The 21,084-nt window shown below is 32.6% G+C and overlaps 1 protein-coding gene across 1 annotated transcript in view; it reads left to right on the top strand.

Moving 5' to 3' along the window:
* The window catches only part of PTPN12 (protein tyrosine phosphatase non-receptor type 12), an 85,300-nt gene that overhangs the window by 50,167 nt on the left and 14,049 nt on the right, over positions 1-21,084 (top strand). The window contains exons 5-12 of the mRNA XM_052638733.1: positions 206-244; positions 3,152-3,223; positions 6,525-6,584; positions 8,624-8,766; positions 10,778-10,844; positions 12,943-13,020; positions 13,116-13,214; positions 20,611-20,696. Coding sequence (XP_052494693.1) covers positions 206-244; positions 3,152-3,223; positions 6,525-6,584; positions 8,624-8,766; positions 10,778-10,844; positions 12,943-13,020; positions 13,116-13,214; positions 20,611-20,696 — 644 coding nt within the window. The remainder of the gene's footprint in view (positions 1-205; positions 245-3,151; positions 3,224-6,524; positions 6,585-8,623; positions 8,767-10,777; positions 10,845-12,942; positions 13,021-13,115; positions 13,215-20,610; positions 20,697-21,084) is intronic.

The following is a 21,084-nucleotide window of genomic DNA, read 5'->3' as shown; positions in this document are numbered from 1 at the left end:
TCAAAAAATTCAGTTCAAATCAAATACATTTTGTTATTTGAAGCCAATTTAACTCATACTTTTAATATTAAACCTACTTTTTTTGACAGGCCAGGTATACTTCTGCTCAGAATAAAAATAATTCTTGAAATGTACATTTTGTTGGAAAAGTAAAATTGTATTTAACTAGTATATTCTCAATCTATCCCACCCCCCTTATTTTTAGATCATTGTCATGGCCTGTCGTGAATTCGAGATGGGAAGGGTACGTATAACTAACTGTTAACATTTAAAGTAATTGTGGAATTTTTTTTTTTATTACTTCATTTCTAGGGATTTTATTCTTGGTCTTTTATTATATTCTTAGCCGTAGTTGTTAAAATAGTTAACTCTTTTCTTTTTTGTGTGTTCTGCTATGCTTTCGTTTTAACAAAAGGAGCCAAATCATCCTTACGCACATAAAATACTTTTATATTTTATACGTACATTTTATGATATATTTAAAGCCATAGATTCTGTATTGTTACTTAGCAGTCTTCCAGTATTTAATGGTGGTGTAAGTAGAACACTGCTTATGGATAATAAAAATGGTTTAAAATAATTCTGATTAATTTACAGCTTGAAATTTCTAATTTCTGTCTGCCAATTCCACTACATTTTTGTAATGTTATCTCCAAAATGAAGAGAAGAAAATTCCTTAATCTGAAATTTTTTAACATAGGTAAAAAACGTGTACAAATGAAATTAGTATCAAAACCATTCTGATCTCCTGCAGAACTGATTCCTAAATCTTCATTTTAAGTGTGAGCGTCTATAAATGTGACAAATAAATTATCTGATAATTTGAAGTATCTTTATGCAAGTATAGTTCATTAACTGCATTATAATTAAGCTAAGAAATGATTTAAAAGTTATAAAACTTCTTAAAATTTTCAGTCAAGGATACATTGCATAAAACAAGATACTATGTCTTTCAGTTATGTGAAACATTATTATATATAAATCACTAGAAAGCCTTATTTTTACTAGTAATTTTGTCATTCCTCCCAACCACATCAGTTACCAGTAGTGGAAACATTAGCAACATTGGACAGAAAATGAGCAGTGTAAGATTAATATACAGACTGAGATACTGTTAAGTAATTCTCTGTTTAAATATTATCAGTATGTACTTTGGTACCATTATTATTATTAGTTGTATTATGAAGTTTAAATTTCACCTTCCTAAATTTTTTTAAGTTACTTTTAAGATTTAGGATTTGTTTCTCTTCTTTCTATTAATAAGCTCACATTGTATATCAGTAATAATGCTTAAAGGTAAAGTTGTATTGAATGCTAAAACTTTTTGAACCTAATGATTTTTTGGATTCATAGTGTTTTGTTAGTTGGTTTTGTTGTTTTATAGGTCAGGGCTATGAATTCATTTGATAATCTCCACTTTGACTTAGAGTGTGACCTAATGGAAAGAGCACAGGTAATGAAATCAAACAAACCTATACTTCACTGGCATTTGGACATGGTGCAGTGAACTGCTCCCCCTGAGCTTCAGCTTCCTCATCTCTGAAACCAATGACAAATTACTATAGATTACAGACCCTGATGCTGGGAAAGATTGAGGGCAGGAGAAGGGGGTGACAGAGGATGAGATGGTTGGATGGCATCATCAACTCAATGAATATGAGTTTGAGCAAACTTTAGGAGGTAGTAAAGGGCAGGGAAGCCTGCATCCTGTGGCCCATAGGGTTACAAAGAGTTGGACGCAACTTAGCAACTGAACAACAATAAAATTCACGTATGATGTTTAACACATACATTTTGGTATCGACTGTATCAGTAATTAGTTCATACCTGAAATATAAATACCAATATAATCTTTACTCAATGTTGCTCTGAAGAGAGGCATGTTAGTCACAAACTTTCAATTCTTGCTAAATTAATCTCCTATAAACTTGCTTTCTGTTAACAAGATATTGAAGCTTTACTAAGTGAAAGACCAAGAAGAAAAAAAAATAACCTTCAAAATAATTTATTTTATCATTTTCTATAAACTTCTACTAGGAAATGAAGTTTGAGACTTTAAGCCTTCTAAAATTTTAGTAGTATTTACTCTAAGTTAAACTGACATACTAGGCAGTTCTACTTCTTGCCCTGAGAGCAGTATTGTCAACTTACAAGTAATTCCAGCCTATAAGTAACAGTTGCACTTACTGTGTTTAGAACTATGAGGATTTAGTAAGAACTGATATATTTCCCACTGCTAAAATGTGTATTTTAAGCTAGATTGTCAGTTATAAAGACTTTCATTTTATTGGGTCTTACTGGTAAAATTACATTATTTCTTGCATCAGAATCACTGGATCTTCTATGAAGTTAGACTTTTATTCACTTACCTAAATTTTTAAAATAATGAGGCTTGATACTAGAAACCAATGTAAATGAATATTCTACTATTTCTATACCTATTTATTATGGGAAAATAAGGATACTGTTTGATTATACCTTCTCTAATCTCAAATAAAAGTGAATAGTTTAATACATTATTCTTGTATAGTGTTTTTACCAACAGTAGAACATTTGAAATATACTCAAATTACTTGAAACAATCATGTAAGATAAGGATTATTATCCCTGTTTTTATAGGTAAAGGAACTAAATGTAAACAAATAGTAAAATTGCTACCTGTAACATTTTCTTATACCAAGTGGAGTGCTCTTTCCACTACGCCACAGATTTTATACTTAATGAGAATTCAACTAGGTATTATAGATATTGTCATTTTAGAACCATTAAAACTTATATGCTAAATTTGTTTTACTAAATTTCTTACACTAAATTGAGCAACTTCTTACACTAAATTTACCTCCTTGTGCTAGGCATTTAAGAAAAAAAAAGCAATTTTTCTTTTCTAGAGGAGGATCTTTGGAGTCTATATAACAAGCAGGTAGAAATGAACAGTTTATACACTTAGGTTAATAAAGTTCTTATTACTAATCTTGAAAAGCAATTAGTAGCCCACTTTTAAAGAGTTGGATAAATCTAAGCTCTTAGTTCCTGCCGACTGATGGCAGTTGTTTGTTTTCTGGGAATGAAGAACAAGCGGAACACAAAATAATTGTAGAAGTTCAAATAAAACAAATTATCAGTTGTTTACTAACCTTTTTTTGGACAACAGAAAAAATGTGAACGGTATTGGCCTTTGTTTGGAGAAGACCCTATAACATTTGCACCATTTAAAATTTCTTGTGTAAGTACCTATTTTCATATACATTATTTAATCAGGTAGTGGGTATGTCAGACTGATGAGTAGTTAAATTATAATATGTGTTGAATCTTGTGGGTTACATAAGCCAAGCACTCAGTGTTTTCATGTGAATCTATACTTAATTATAATAAACAAATATTAATAATGCTTGTTTTATACTGCTTTTTAAAATTTGAGTATAATTGTTTTACAATATTGTATTGCATAGTGCTTATAAATTAAGGAACTTTAAGAATAACTTTTCATAAATGTATAATTTCCTTAGTATGTTAATTCTGCCTTAGTCTTTGCATGTAAGTTGATGATAAGTGTTACATATCTAAGAATAAACAAATAACTATACTCTTATTCAACTAAGGGGAAAGATCTTTGATGATGAAGCTTAGTTTATGATGTTAATCTTTCATAACTACGTTATTCTCCCCAGAATTACAAAGATAGGTTTGAGAACCTCCATCCTAAAAGCAGAGATTGACCCTTTAGAAAACTTGACATGAAACTTAAAATAGATACCTATTTGATGAGCTTTGGAAACAAATTAAATTCAAGTTCTAAAACTAACAAAGCACAAATCTGAGAAGATGAATTTAAAAATAAAAACAATGAGGGGAAAAAGAAACAATGAGCTTGAGAATAGAACCAACACTTTGCTTTGGATTACACATGATGGTTTTTTTTTAAATCACTTAAATAAAATAATTTCCCCATGTTAATCAGGGTTTTCCAGAGAAACAGAGGCAGTAGAATGAGTATATATAGAAAAGAGATTCATCAAAATTGACTCACATGACTATGGAAGCTGGCAAGTCCAAAATCTGCAGTCAGGGTGGGCAAGCTGGAGACCAGGAGGAGCTGATGCTTCAGTTTCAGGCTGAAGACCCACAGCCTGGAGACTGAGAGCCAATACTGCAATTCTAGTCTGAAAGTGGGAAGGCTGAGACCCAGACAAACTAACATTTCAGCTCCAGTCCAAAGACAGTCAGCTGTAGAACCAGGAAGAGCCAGTGCTGAAAGGAGTCTCCTGGAGAATTCTCTCTTACTTGGACGAGTCTGATCCTTTCGTTCTATTCATGGGTTAACTGATTGGATGAGGGCCAGCCACTCTACTCAAAATCCACTGATTTAAATGTTCATTTCACCCCAAAACTCCCTCACAGGAACACGAAGAATAACGTATGACCAATAATCAGAGCATACCATGGCCAAGCCAAATTGACACATAAAATTGACCATTACATTACCCATCTCAAAACTGTTTTTTATTTTGGTTTCCATGGTTAAATGAAATATAATTCTCTGTGATCTTACTCATCATTGTTGTATTCAAGAAGTCCTTAATTTTCTGACTTATTTGTATTTAGGACTTCTGAATTCCTCTGATGCTACCAGGAATTTAGTGCTTTCTAGGTTGATTAAGATAAGGACTCAAACTATGTTCCACAGTCTCCTTTATAATGCAGTGTGATTGTTAGAATGTTAACTTTAACTCATAATTATAACAGCCTGCATTTAATGTATAGTCAATTCTCTAAAGTCCTGGTTAGAAGTAACTGTGGATTAAATATTTAAAAAATTAAAATCCTACTGCATTTCATATTATTTGCAATGAGTAAAAAACAGTATATAACCATATTGTACTTCTGTGATGGAACACTACCTAACCCCACCCCTACCCCCCACGCCCACCCCCATCACCAGTTTAGAGAGTATTCTACAGTATTAAGTACCTGGACAGTTCAGGAAACCTAGTTCTGTGCAATGTGGTTATGTTGAAAATTTGTAAATTTAAATATACTAACTGTAATGAATGTCACAGTTCAGGTGACAGCATATAGTGATTAATGGTCAACAACAAAACAAAATTTTTTAACAGGCAGGAATCAGGAATAGTAAACAACTTATCAAAATCAATAGAGAAAAGTAGGAAATAGTTTGAAATTTGGGAAAAGGTGAATTGATTTGAGGATTGGTTTTTCAATTGCACTAAAGAGTAATTTTTTAAAGTGCTGTTAATAAAAAGTTTGATTTGATCAATAAGAGCTGGTTTGATTTGTCAGTGATGGGATTGCTGAAGAAGCAAAATTTTTCTTTCAAGATTTCAAACTGGAAAGTAATTTGTATGTCATTTAATTGTTTCAGAGAACTCAGGATTTGTTATCACTGTTGTAAAACACAAATCAAATGTATGAATAGAAAGCAAGGTAGTGAAAATAACCATAGTAAGTGATTTGACTCGATCTGGCAATCACAGTGTTTAAGACTGAGAGTATTAGAAAAGCTCTCTCGATTTGGGGATGGGAAAGAGAGTAGAGTGTTGGTGAAGGGTGAGGGCCTGGCTAGCAGGGGCTCAGAAGCATGTTGCTGCTTATAACCACTTCGATCAGCACTGTCCATGGGTCAGTCTAGGCCGCTGCCTGTTTTGTGAGTGAAGTTTTATTTACAGCCTTACCCATTAATTTACATATTTGCCTATCACAGCACAACAGAGACTTTATGGCCTACAAAGTCAAAAATGTTTATCTCACCTTTTATAGGTGAGCAAACGTTGTCTTGGACCAGTGTTTTCATTTATTCTCTGTTTTAATAACATACTTTCTCCCTAATGTTATTTGAAAAGTTCAAAATAAATTATTATGGTTTATAACATTAAAGCTGGAATAATGTTGATTTTTTTAAGCAGCATATCTGTTGCTCTTGACAACCTATCTGTAGTTTTAGTTTAAAAAGGCAAAAATAATAGTTTACTTAGTGAAAAATTGATGAAGAGGCTTCATTCTAATATACTGACAAATAACAGTAAGAGATAAAGTGACTATGTTGTCATCAACCAAAATAATAATTTGGTGTTTTCTGAATGCATCCTTTTCCTTAACCATTTCGCATCCATGTAACTCAGAGTTTGAGTGTTAGGTAGAGAAAAATCAAGCTTAATAGATAAAATGATTGAAGATGTTTATAGTTTTTAGGAGTAACATTTTGTTTGTTGGTGTTATTTCTGTTACATGATTCTGGTGATGGTTGTCACCTTGGAAGTATTTTGTTGGATGATCCACTCCTAGCTAAGCAATTGGTTGACAGACACTTCTGTTTAAAAACAAACTTCTAAATAAAATTTAAATAACCAAATTGATGACTTTTAGAATGGTTGTTTTTATAATTATTAGACATACCTAGAATTTTAAAGGTAATTTCATGTTGTAAACTTTAAGAAATTATTGTTTTGGCATGTAAATATTTTTGTTTTAATGTTCTCACTGACTCACAAGTGTTTCTCTTTATTTAGGAAGCTGAACAAGCAAGAACAGACTACTTCATTAGGACACTCTTACTTGAATTTCAAAATGTAAGTATTTTCCATTTAGAGACAGTTTCTAAGAATGTGTACCGTAAAGAGACATTATGTGTAAACAGTATACTATAGTATAGTATAGTATAGTAAACAGTCTTACATAGTTAAGGAGATGTATTGTTTTTTTGTTGTTGTTATGTAGTGTAACAAAGAAGAAAATCAGATGTAATATTTTATTATCTTAAGCCTTATATTTATCAATTAAAGTAATATAAACTTTAACTCACTTAGAATCTTTCCCTAAATTAAATTTACACTATGGAATAGTTGGTTTCTTTGCTGTAGATATTTTTCTTCTATTGCAATAAACAGATTATGTTATTATTTACATAATTATTACCCACTTTGACTGGTTTACAGTGTTTTAGAAAGCAACAAACCACCATTAAAGCTAGTCTTCAGACTTCCGTGGTGGTCCAGTGGTTAAGAATCTGTCTGCCAGTGCAAGGGGTCCCTGGTCCCAGAAGATCCCACGTGCCTTGGGGAAACTAAGCCCATGTGCCACAGCTACTGAGCCTGCTTGTCTAGAGCCTGTGCTCGGCAACAAGAGAAGCTACCACGATGAGAGGCTGTTGAGCCACAGTGAAGAGTAGCCCCCATTCACCACAACTAGAGAACGCCTGTGTGCAGCAATGAAGACACAGTGCATTCAAAAATAAAACATTTTTTTTAAAAAAAGCTAAGTCTTCATTTATATATATCTTGTTTTCACTTGAGGCCTGTGACTTCAACAAAACTATATAAAATGAAATTTTTTCAGAAAGGTATCAAAAATCTGATGGATATGAGAGAATGCCTATCAATTCTTCCTTGGTCTTAAATTTGAATCACTTTAAAGTAAATAGGCTTGGCCATAAAGCTTACCATTTCTTCTCCAACCAGTGCATTTATAAACATAATTCCTTAATTCCTTCCTGATGATAAGTAGACATGGTTCCAGTAGTTGTAGCATCCCCTGACCCGACTAATCATTTCCCTTTAGTTGACTCAATGATTATCACTTTGGTTGCTATTTTTTAATCTATACTAATAATGATAGGTACTTTATGGAATTTCAGTAGTATATCAGGCATTTCAGTCCTCCTAACTTCTATAGTGATAGATACCATTTTCTCCATTGCACAGTGATGAAGATAGAGTCTTTGAGAAGTTAGGTAACTTACCTAAAGTTACTCAGTAAATGACAGAAGTAGCATTTGAATAGTTTTGCCTGAATGCCAAGCAGTGCTTTTTCTGGTTAACACCTAGAATAGCCATTCTTCAGGTTCTTAAAAATTATTGAAGTTTCCAAAGCGCTCTTGTTTATGTGGGTTATATCTTTTAGTATTTACTATATTTGAAATTAAAACTGAGTTTTTTTTTAAAATACACAAGCAGACATTCCATTAGTTCTCAAAGTGATGACATCATCCTGAAGTCTCGTAGCCTTGAGAAGACTGCTGTACACTGATGAGAGAATGAGAGTGGAAATGGCAAATAACACCTTAGTATTATTATTAAAATAACGTGAAAGCTACTTCACAAACCCCTGGAAAGGGTAGGGAGATGGATGGCAGTCTGCACCATAATTTGAGTAGGTTTGGGTTCGGAAATTTTCATTTTCATTTAAATAGTCTATTAGCCTTCTGACTGTAATAGATTCTAAAACAATGCTTATGGTATATTGCTCATCCATTTACTACTGTAGATTAACTCTATAGTATACTGGTTAAAGTGCAGGTTTTGGAAGTAAGGCTGCCTGCTTTCCGATCCCGTACTGTCATTTGCTGTGAAACATTATGCCAGTTATTCTTTCTGTCTCAATTTCCTTACCTATAAAATTAGGATAGTACTAACAGTACCTTCCCCATTGTATTACATGGGGGATTAAGAAAAGGTATGTGATAAATGTAGGCTATCATTTTTTTTAAGAAAGTGCTGAATATGACATACCTATCTTAGAAATGGCAGCAAAGTGAGATGTGCAGCTTTTCTGTATGGTTTAAAATTTGTAACTGTATTTTTGTATGGTTGAATTTCTGTTATTCTTGAAGGAATCTCGTAGGCTATATCAGTTCCATTATGTGAACTGGCCAGACCATGATGTTCCTTCATCATTTGATTCTATTCTGGACATGATAAGCTTAATGAGGAAATACCAGGAACATGAAGATGTGCCTATTTGTATTCATTGCAGGTACAAAAAATTTTTCTAAATATTTAATTAAATATTTTTCAGTATAGATGGCATTATAATGTGGGTAATGTATAGCATTTTGAAACATAAGTTTGGAATTTCATTCAGTTCAGTTCAGTCGCTCAGTTGTGTCCGACTCTTTGCGACCCCATGAATCACAGCACGCCAGGCCTCCCTGTCCATCACCAGCTCCCGGAGTTAGATTGGTCATTATATGGGTTTCTAAACAGTAAAAGTGATTTAATTCCTGAGGCAGTTTTCCTTCTCTTAATTTTTTATTTTATATTAGATCCTTCCAAAAGACTTAAAATCATAGTACTTATTTCATAAAATAGCAATTTATTTTTTAAGTGACCTATACCTGTATTCACATTTGTTATAAAAAGTAAATGAAATTTTTCAGACTCAGAGGTTAATTAACTCAGGCTAATTCAATAGTTAAAAGGTATTAGTGGAGTTATATTTAAAATGGATAGCCAACAGGGGCCCCTATTCTGTAGCACAGGGAACTCTGCTCAGTGTTATGTGGCAGCCTGGATGGGAGGGGAGTTTGGGGAAGAATGGATGGTTGAGTCTCTTTGCTTTCCACCTGAAACTGTCACCTCATTGCTAATTGACTCGAATATAAAAAATAAAAAAGTTAGAAAAAGACATTAGTGGTGATGGAGCACCAAAGATAGTTTTCTTAGCCAGTTGGTTGGATTGTGATGCCTGTATTAGTGAAGTGAAAGGGCTGCTTTTTCTTTATGAACCAGAAAGGTGACCTGCTGATGTAGACGTGGGAATCAGTTAGCAACCTGCTTAATTAAAATGATTTTTCTTTAGTTCGTCTGTGATTAGTTGAGTCTAAGTAGTTAATTGGTAAAAAAGAGAAGGGTCTGTTTAATTGTAGAATTATATGATAAATTGCGTTGGCTTGACTTCTTTACAAGTTAACTGAAATTATTTCCTGTCGTATTCATATTGTCTGGGCAATGTATATAGGTCATAAACCCAATTTGATGTGAAGATTTTCTTTTAATAAAATAAAGTTGATCATTTAATATTTTCAAACAACCGAAATACTATGTTAACTGTAGTGTTTCATTGATATAGTAGTCTCTGTCTTTGAAATATCACACTTTTAACCACCAAGTTTTACATATATATCGTTTAGCTCTAGTAACTCTTAACACTAAAATTTTAGAAATGTTTTGATGTGTGGAATTGACAAATAGATCAGTGGTTTAAAATTAATATTATTGATGTCTATTGTTTAGAGCTTTTTAGAAAACCATACTAAATTGCTTAAAATGTACTGTATCATGAATTCTTAGATTACATGATATTTCTAAAAGTTTCAAAATACATATTAAAGTGCTACCCCAATTTTTTTCTGCCTAAAATTATTAAAGATGTCAGTAACATCTTTATTTACTCATAGTGATTTCCAGTCCTTGGGTGCATTTGCCTCCCTCTAGCTGAAAACCATTTACTTTATTTTTGTCATGTTTTAAAATAACTAACTTTGATATTTTACTTTACATTCTTTAGGTTCTGTTCTTCAGGAGATCAGAAAGCATTAGTGGCCTTTCTTTCTTTAGTGTAATCACTGCTTATGTTCAAACCAGTTTCTAGGGCTTGTTAATCTTGATCTTTCCTGTACCTTTTGCAGATTGAAATGATGTAGATTTCTCCCTCTACCAGAGCTATCTAGAACATAGTATAAATTTATCTCTGCAAGGTGTTTTGTAAGCTAGACAAGGTTTCACGAGGTAGACAGACTTTCAAAGTGAAGGTTTCGAGGTATTACTCTTGCAGGTTCCTTAAAGGAAAACAATATGTAAATAATAATGTTAAGGATGTTTGCCCTGCACACATCTTAAGTTGTAGTTTACTTACTAAATAAGTAGAATTTTATCAGCTTTCTTAAGCGATTTTTGCTTCTGCGTATTAACATATCCATCCACGTTTATCTTATAGTTCTTTTATTACAAAAATCAAATTGTTTTTTCAAATTTTATATCCATAGTGCAGGCTGTGGAAGAACAGGTGCCATTTGTGCCATAGATTATACGTGGAATTTACTAAAAGCTGGGGTAAGAATAATTTTTATATAGCGTTATATCTAATTCATCTGTTACGATTTTTAAACTTATGACTAATTGCAGTAAATTATACCATATGTTTTGTTATACATGTTACTACTTTTTTAGAAGTCGCTTTGCTATGTAAGAGATAAAGGCAGTGAAAGGTATAAATGATACATATTAGCGTGAGGTAATACACTGGGCAGCAAAATGAACATATTGTCACTCATTTGTTCTGGATGAATTTATACCTACATTAGATATGTATGCTCTGCATTGACTTTTCCAAATACTGCATCCCTGGTGCCTTTTATATTTATCTATGTATAAATATAATCAATTCAGTCATATTTATGTCTAACTGGAAACATTATATAGTTTAGTGGTTAAGAATGCTGACTGGAGCTAGACCTCCCAGGTTAAAATTCTTCGCTCTGTCATTTACTAGTTGTGGGATCTTGGTCAAATTACTTGATTTCATTGTGCCATAATTTCTTTATTTCAAAGTGGGAATCATACTGTTAATAATTGAAGAATTCAGTAAGTTCTTCAGAAACTTGTAAAGTTCATCACTACTGTATGTGGCAGATAGCAAATGTTCCATTTACTGTTAGTTTTTATTATAATCCTTGTTATTATTGTTGCTACTACTTCTGTTTCCAAGAAATTGGTTTTGATACCATGGAGGATATAAAGAAATAGCCTTCATTACAGATTTAAAAAGCATAAGTCTCCTTATTATATGTAGATTTGGTTTATTTGCTGGTTCTATAGTACATTCATTTTCTATGAATTAGGAAGAAGTTTTATTCTTCATAGCTTTATAGTTTCTATGAATACATCAATCTGTCATATAAAATATTTATTTTCTTTTCCTTCTTTTATTCATTTTCCTTTTTTTTTCCTCTGCCTTTCCATTTTGTACTTTTGCATGAAGAATATTTAAATTTCCAATTGTTTTTCAAAAAGCCTGCTGTTAAATTTTATTTTTGTATTCCCCCATTCTAATCATTTCCTGATACTCATATGAAATGAACAAAATTTAAGTGGCTTTATAACACATTTTAACATAAAAATCAGGGATTAAAATCGGGGTGGGAAGCATTTGGATGAATACAAGCAGGCAAACATCTTGTCATTTCAGAAGGGTTGTGTATCTTGAATATCTTGATTGAGTTTGACATAACAAATATAATCTTAAGCCTTAGGTTAGGAATTGATATAAAAACATTTTGATATATGTCAAGACTCCTAAGCAGTGAAACTAGAAATCATATTTTAACTTTTCTATCTTTTTTATCTCTCCAAAATATTCTTGCTGATGACCAAGTTCTAATAATTCTGCCTCAGCAATATGTCTCAAATCTGTTTCTACTTTTCTTTCTTTTTTTTTTTTTTGGAATGCTTCAGTAAACCTCCACCAGTTTCTCCACTTTTCACTCTGTTGTTTTCCCTGCCACAGAAGTTACCCAAATATCAGATCTGCTCATGTCTATATTTCTGCTCATGTCTACAGTTGCCTATCGTAGTAGTTAAAATACCAGGTGTAGAAACTAATTCTGTAGGATTCACAATCAGTCTCCAGAGATGTAGCTGTCTTAACTGGTCCTTACAGAGACAGCCAGGAAAACACTAGCCTATAGAATGAATTCAAACTCTTTATCATATTTGTATTCTCATGCCAAGTAGCCTTATCTTTTCTCTTTTGAACAGCTCTCCTTCTTTCAGTCTTTTAGTCAGTTCTGTCTACATCAAACGTCTCTGTTCCCCAAATAGATTATACATTCTCTGTGCCATGTTTGTGTTTATTTCTTTCATTTTTCACTCACATACCAATCAGAGTTGGTCACAGCATATTTACTCCAACTGTACTGCAACCATACTTTGGCTGGACATTTATCTGTCTCCATATCTGGCTCACTAACTTGACTGCTGAGAGTCAAGATTAGTTCTTGGCTCTAGACAGTCACTGATACATGATAGGTAGTGCTTAATAAATGTTATCACTTATCCAGCTATATATAACGTCTGTATGAAAAGTTGAACACTGTTACACTGTTTTTCTGAATGGTTGTCCAGAGTTCATGTATTAAATTCTTTGTTTTAGAAAATACCAGAAGAATTTAATGTTTTTAACTTAATACAAGAAATGAGAACACAGAGGCATTCTGCAGTACAAACTAAGGTGTGTTTTTCTGTTTCACTTTATGAAGTATATTTTTATAATTGCCTTCATTTCTTAATGTCTTTCCCTTATTTATCATTTCATCTCCTTAATAGGAGCAATATGAGCTTGTTCATAGAGCTATCGCCCAACTGTTTGAAAAACAACTACAACTATATGAAATTCATGGCACCCAGAAAATTACTGATGGAGTGGTAGGTGTTCTTTGCATATTAATTTTAGAAAATTTACTTTTTACCAAGATGTGATATTTAGCTTTTTAATTTTCATCTTGTGTTTTATCTAATAATAAATATGTTAGTTATTAGTTTTATTTGTTTTTTTTAATTCCTTTTCTTCCTATTTCAATCTCTACTGTGATGAATAATTTAATGACCCTAAAAAAAGTTAAATAATATTCTAAATAAAATATATTTATGAATTTAGATGTTAAAAATTATATAATTAAATATCATTTCAAGTATAGATTACTTTTAACAAATTAACTGTATTTTTGCCTCCCCTTCCATCCAACCAAAGTAATTCTAAGTTGATTCTACATGAAGTTTATTTTGTTTTTGGTCATCATGATATACAGTTTTGTCATTACTTTGTATGTGCTTTTTAATTAAGTAGAATTATAGGACCACAGTTATGTCCCTTTGGGGCTTTAGTTCTTTGTCATTTTAGTGTTAAAAGATTTTATTGGCTATTTTATTGACAAATGTACTGTTTTCTCACAGTGCTCTCTTTCTGCCTTTTTAAAAAGTACTCTTCTTACTTCCTCTATATAATCATTCTATCCTTGAAAGTATTGGGCTATTTTTTGGAGTTTTTTTGGATAAATTTCTTTACATCTTTTTTATTGAACCTAAGTTAACTGTCACTGATAAACCAATTTAGCTCCAATACCTTAAGTAAAATGAAGATATTAGTGGTAACATTTATAACCTTTTAATTTTAATTTTTAATTTTTAAAATTAATTTAAAATTTTTATAACCTTATAACCATTTAATTTTTTCCCCCTTTTATGTGGTTTTGGCAATTTCCAAGACTATTTGTTTGAATATCTTGGTGTTACAAATGAGAGATTAGTTAACCAAATGCTTATTACCTCACTGTGTTAAGTAATAGAATATTGACCCATGGATTTGGGGGATAGTGTATTTCCTTTATTAAACATGTGATAGGTTCAGATTTTTAAGATTCATATATGTGACCTCATTCTTATTTCCTTCATCAACAAAGGAATCATTGTGCAACTGTGCCTCATGTATTATCACATCTGTTTTCTGTTTAGTTTAATTAAAGCCTGTTATAGCGTGTGCTCAACATAGCCAAATATTTTATAATATAGAGTAGAATGTCTCTATATTACTGAGTGTAATTTTACCTAACTTGAGACTCCTTTAAATTTACAAAAACTAAGTAGGCTACATTTTTCTTTAAACTTTATTTGAAAAATATTTTTGTTTTTTTCCGTAAATGCAATATTAATTTCAAAGTTCAAGTTTTTGTATTTCAGAGTTACACTACTTCCTTATTCCTAGAAACAAAAATATTTTTAATGTATGGAAATTATTTACATTAATTTTTGTTGAGATATACTTAACATGTAACATTACTTTCAGGTGTACACCATTGTGATTCAACATTTGCATATATTGTGAAATTATCACTATAATAAGTCTAGCTAATATCCATCATCATACATATTTAACAGAATTTTTTTCTTGTGGTTAAGAACTGTTAATTTCTATTCTCTTATGTACTAAGTCATTTAGGTCGTGTCTGACTCTGTGTGACCCTCTGGATTGTAGCCTGCCAGGCTCCTCTATCCATGGGATTCTTCAGGCAAGAATACTAGAGTGGCTTGCCATGCCCTTCTCCAGAGGATCTTTCTGTGCCAGGGATTGAACCCATGTCTCTTATGTCTCCTGTACTGGCAGGCAGATACTTTACTACTGGCACCACCTGGGAAGGCCATTTACTCTTAGGAACCTTCAAATATAAAATACAGTATTATTAATTATAGTCACCAAACTGTATATTATATCCCATGACTTACTTATAAGTGGAAATTTGCAAATTTTGACCGTTTCACTCACTTTGGGTCTACCACTGACACCACCTCTTTCAGGCACCAATCTGTTCTCTGTATCTCTGGGTTTGGGTTTTTGTTTTCTTTTTCCACAAATGAGATCATACGGTATTTGTCTTTTCTCTGACTTAATTCACTTGGTATAATGCCCTCAAGTTCCATTCATGTTGTTGAAAATGGCAAGATTTCATTCTTTTTTAAGAACAAATGATACTTCATTTATGTGTGTGTGTATCTTCAACTTAGTGTTTTGTTTTCTTCAGATAAATATACAGAAGTAGAATTGCTGGATCATATGGTAGTTCTATTCTTAATTTTTTGAGGAACCTCTGTGCTGTTTTATATAATGGCTGCATCAGTTTGCATTCCCACCAACAATACACAAAGGTTCTCTTTTGTTTTTCCCTTGCCTTTTTGATAATTGCCATTTTGACAGGTATGAGGTCTTAGTATGGTTTTGATTTTCATCTTCCCCTTTTCATATACCTGTTGGCCATCATCGTGTCTTCTTTGGAAAAAATATCTTTCAAATCTTCTCCCATTTTTTAATTGACTTGTTTGTGGGTTTTTTTTTTTTCTTTTGCTACAGTGTTATGCAAGTTCCTTAAATTTTTTTAGGTAATAACCCCTCATCAGATACATGGATTGCAAATATTGTTTCCCATTTGGTAGGTCGCCTTTTCATTTTCCTGATTGTTTGCTTTACTATTCAGAAGCCTTTTAGTTTGATATAATCCCACTTGCTTAACTTTGCTTTTGTTGCCTTTGCTATGAAAAAAAAAATAGTTTTCAGTGTTGTATTTTTTAAAGCTTTTAACTGTATTTAAGTTATCTCCAGAAAATATGTGATAAATATTGCACTATTTTCATCTTTATTTTTCTCATTACCTGATTTTTCTTTAGATTTTATTCCTAAAATTAAACTTCCTTTTTACTATACTGAACTCCACATTACAAGTATAATTTTGTTATAGTTTCTGCCTAGTAGCTGAAAGGTTTAAAAATCCCCAAGGAATACAAGAAAAATCATATATTATATGAGATTAGGTGAAATAACATACAATAGAAATAGTAGTTATTTCAGTCCTAGTCTCTCATCTCATTGCCTGGTTATATAGGAGACACATATTACATGCTTGCAACTTTAACTTCTGTTAAAGCTGACAGGGTGACTGCTGAATTTGCCATTGAACAAGGTGGGTTTTCTTATTTTGCAAGAGGGAAAAACAATTTTCTATAGAATCCATTCCTGAGAAAGCAGTATTTGATAGCTTTGCCAAAAAGGTTGTGTACCGTAATGTCTGGAACTGTATTTTTCAGTGGATGAATGGATAAAAAAGTGGAAAGACAAGTAGATAGAAGATAAGATAGCGTATCATTTTAGATAATTTTTTAATGTTTTCCTCTTAAGAAATCTTGTTTTCTAGGTACTTTAAAATATAAATGACCTGTTTTTTAAACATGTTTATATATGGTTGGAAGCCACAAATCCCAGTCGGAGAAATGTGGGATCTAAAAAATTGGGGGAAATTATCTTAGAATTGTATGATGAGTAAAATGATTTGAAATATATTACTTACGTTTTTGAACCTATGCTCTGAGAAATAATCATAAATCTCCATTTATTATTTCTCTAACTACTTAGTATGGAAGTTGAGGAATTAAAAAAAATAACTCAAAGCTCTATGTTCTGGAATTATTTTTGTAGAGATTTTAGTTTGAAATGCTAGTCAGCAATATGACTCTTTAATAAATAGTATTTGTTAGAGATATTTACAACTACAATTAAAATCACTTCCAAGAGTAGGAGATCTAAAGAGAAAATTTATTTTCAGATTCAGTAGCATGGACTTGGGATATAGAAATACCTCAGTAAGCAAGTATCTCTAAGGTGTGCACACATGCCTTTTTTCTTGTATGTAAAAGATACTACCATCAGTTGATGCCAGAATTTTCAGTTTTAGGATTATTGAGTAACAACATTTTTGTTACAGTGTTGTTAACAATTATTGTTAATTTGTGTTATGATCCTGTTATGTTTATGTTGTACATTTTAGGAGTGATACTATCAAATTCTGAATTTTTTCCTCACGTGTGTTTTTTTTTTAAGCACCTTGTTTTAGTATTTATTTCGTCCTGCAACTGATAATACATCCTAAGTTCAGTTCAGTTCAGTTCAGTCACTCAGTCATGTCCAACTCTTTGCGACCCCATGGACTACAGCACGCCAGGCCTCCCTGTCCATCACCAGCTCCTGGAGTTTACTCAAACTCATGTCCATCAAGTCGGTGATGCCATCCAACCAGCTCATCCTATGTCTCCTCCTGCCTTCAGTCTTTCCCAGCATCAGAGTCTTTTCCAATGAGCCGGTTCTTCTCATCAGGTGGCCAAAGTATTGGAGTTTCAGCTTCAGCATCAGTCCTTCCAGTGAATATTCAAGACTGATTTCCTTTAGGATGGACTGGTTGGATCTTCTTGCAGTCCAAGGGACTCTCAAGAGTCTTCTCCAACACCATAGTTCAAAAGCATCAATTGTTCGGCACTCAGCTTTCTTTATAACCCACCTCTCACATCCACACGTCTTACTGAAAAAACCACAGTCTTGACTAGACAGACCTTTGATGGTAAAGTAATATCTCTGCTTTTTAATACACTGACTACATTGGTCATAGCTTTTCTTCCAAAGAGCAAGCGTCTTTTAATTTCCTGGCTGCAGTGATTTTGGAGCCCCCAAAATAAAGTCTCTCACTGTCTCCACTGTCTCCCTGTCTATTTGCCATGAAACAATGGGACTGAATGCTGTGATCTTGGTTTTCTGAATGTTGAGTTTTAAGCCAACTTTTTCACTCTCCTCTTTCACTTTCATCAAGAGGCTCTTTAGTTCTTCTCTTTCTGCCATAAGAGTGGTGTCATCTTTAAATATTTGATTATTAGGCTCTAATTGTTTTTATTTTTGTGGCCCTTGATACAGTTCTGTTATGTGGAAATATTAATACATAAAATAACTTTAGTAAAATGGGTGAAAGTGGTCAGAAGTTTTTTTAAAGTAATTTTAGTAATCTCTGCTTGAAACAAACAGTACACTAGAACCTAATCTCTGGTAGATTCTTTAATTTCTAAAATACCTTTCAACTTCAAAAGTTGGTGATTGTTTTAACTGGTAATAAAAGCAGCCAAAGAGAGCAGTACACATTAGGAGAAATGTGGCGACAAAAGGTGTATATATAAGAGGATCAGAAGATACAAAAGTACAGCAAACATTATTGTAGGTAAAAACTAGGAATCCAAGAACATTGTTCCATTCTTAAGTCCAGTGAGTCGGAGGTTTTGTTCTTGCAGTGTGGGCAGTGGCTCTCTTGAGTTGCATTTCTGCATTGCCACATTGATTCCTTTAATTATTAGAAATTCAACATGCTCAAAATCTGACCTCCCCTAGAAGGTCTTTTCCTCTTTTGTCCCTTTATGTTAGTGGCACTTTTTCACCCAGAATAAGGAGTCTTTAATGGCACCTTCTTTCCTTTGTCACATACAGTCATTTGCCTGCAAATGCCCTTACTTTCTCTTCCTGGTCCAGTCCCACCTGTTCTATACCTCGTGCCTCTGTTCTTGTCAATGTCTTATCCACCCCTTAATGCCATTCTGCATGGTACATTCATATTTTCAACTTCTTAATATCTTCCCAACTATATCCTTAATATTCTCATCTATAACATTTCCTTTCTCTGATTTCCTAGCTTCAGTGTACAGATTTTACCACTTTATGATTTACTACCCTTTCACTTTTTTGTTGGATGGTTATATAATTCTTGAAGTTAGGGGCCATGTCCTTTGCATTTTTGTATCCTTTCCAATGCTTGCTGTTCTGAAATTGAAAATGCAGGGAAAATGTACGGTTGGTGTGTTTGTGTGTGTGTGTGTTTGGTATTTGGCAGCAAAACCTGACTTGACATGACATGAGGCTATTTATGTTTTAATAACTACAAATTGCTGTGTTTTTGTAGGTTAGAAACAGTTACTTAACGTACTTACTGAGAATATTTATATAGATTTTGGTACAAAAATACTAATGAGTGTTATTTTGGGTATATGATTGTTTAATAGAAATAATAAGCAAATGAATCACTACCATATTAGGGTAATCTTTATGACGCAGAGTCTAAATTCTGGTGATAGTCAAGGATCTAAAAGTGTGGTAATAAAGTCCTGATTTACTTGAAGCAAAACCAGGTTATACTCGTTGTCTAGGTGTACAAGTCCTAATTTGGACAATAAATTGTATGGTCACCCTATCTATAGCAGACATTCCTAAAACAGAAGCCTCCAATTTGAGAGTTGGCTAATGAAGGATGAAACTTTTCATAATATAACTCTTGTTTTGATTAGAACAAGATACACAGTAAGATGCATAAGACACTTCAGATGCATCTGATATTAGGAGATGGGTACACTAAAATTTGCTGTAGAGTTAAAGTCTCTGATTCCTTTTGTTGGGAATACTTAGTAAAAAAGGACATTGGCAAGAAACTGTTATATAAAGAAGATGCCATGATGGACATGGAAGAGGTTCATTTGATTAAAAAAAAAAAGCAAACTACAGTTTCAGAGTTTTTAGTTGACACAGTTCATAGGGTCACAAAGAGACAGACACAACTGAGTGACTAACTTTTTAGTTGATTATAGTATCTAGAAAGATGTTTGTTTCTTGTTTGTTTTCTAAAATTATCTAAGATGTAGGCAAGAGTGAAAATCATTCTTGTCTTCTGGCCCAGAATTAACACAGCCTAAAATGAGGTACTTTCTGAAGCTATAAACTAATTCAAGACAATGTTTTATATAATAATTTCACATCTCCATTCACAATCATAACTGAATACAACCTAAAGCTGTACTAACTCTGGATCATCCCTTTTAATGACTTCACTGGTCCATGTCACCAGTAAGAGGAGGCTCTGCCTGCCTTTTTTGGGTCCATTTGGTTAGGCAGTGATATAGGGGTTGTGTACCCTAGTGGAGTAGGCATTCTATGTTGACAGAAGGATGGTGGAGCAATGAATGATTAAAGTTCGTTTCAGGACCTGTTTAAAAATAGTAGGTAGCAATATATGTCTCCAAGAAGTTTAGGACATAAGACTGACTTTGTGGTTCCGCCTCCCCCAACATCTGCATGTTACAAATCTAGTGGTAGTGATGCCTTAAAGAAAAGATCTTCTTTGATCTTCATTTTCTTGAAACATCTGTTTCTCTGCAGGAGCATTTGAAGTATGTTGAAATGCTGCTGTATACGATTTGACTTTTTTAGTAACTGGAGATGGACTTTTTAAAAAATATTTTTCTCATTGAATCTGGCTTTTCATTCTTAAATATAGAAGATATAATACCTATTTTATTATTTAGCAAAATTAACATTGTTTTAAAAATTCAAAAGCCCAGTAAAAAAGTTTATTTGAAACATGAGGAAGGAAAATTATTTTTCCCTTAACCTTAATGAAGCTTTTTTTCCTCTTGGCAGAATGAAGTTAACACTGAAAATATGATCAGCTCCATAGATCATGACAAACAAGATTCTCCCCCTCCAAAACCACCAAGGACCCGCAGGTATTGTATGTCACGTTTTGTTTGAAAGGATACTTACCTTTTACTTACTGTTACTAAAACAACAACAAAAATCTGAATATTACTAAGTTATTTTTTAAAATAACTTCTCTTATCATTCTTTTGTTTAGAATGTAGCATATGTATGGCAGCTGATCTTTTAATGTATACTATAAAAAATTATTTTCAATTTAGATAAATTTTCAGTAGTATACCAGAACAGTGAACATAATCATGGATTGATTATAGCTCATCTTTTGATATCATGGATTGATATAGCTCATCATCAACTAAAACTTTAGCTAAAGATTTATTTCAGTTTTCTAATAACAAGTATTAAGACTCTCAAATTATTTGCATGTTGAAGTTATATGAAGAGGTTAAATAATAT

Source organism: Budorcas taxicolor, chromosome 4, assembly GCF_023091745.1.
Source record: "Budorcas taxicolor isolate Tak-1 chromosome 4, Takin1.1, whole genome shotgun sequence".
NCBI classification, from domain to species: Eukaryota; Metazoa; Chordata; class Mammalia; order Artiodactyla; family Bovidae; genus Budorcas; species Budorcas taxicolor.
This window is presented reverse-complemented; position numbering and strand designations above follow the sequence as displayed.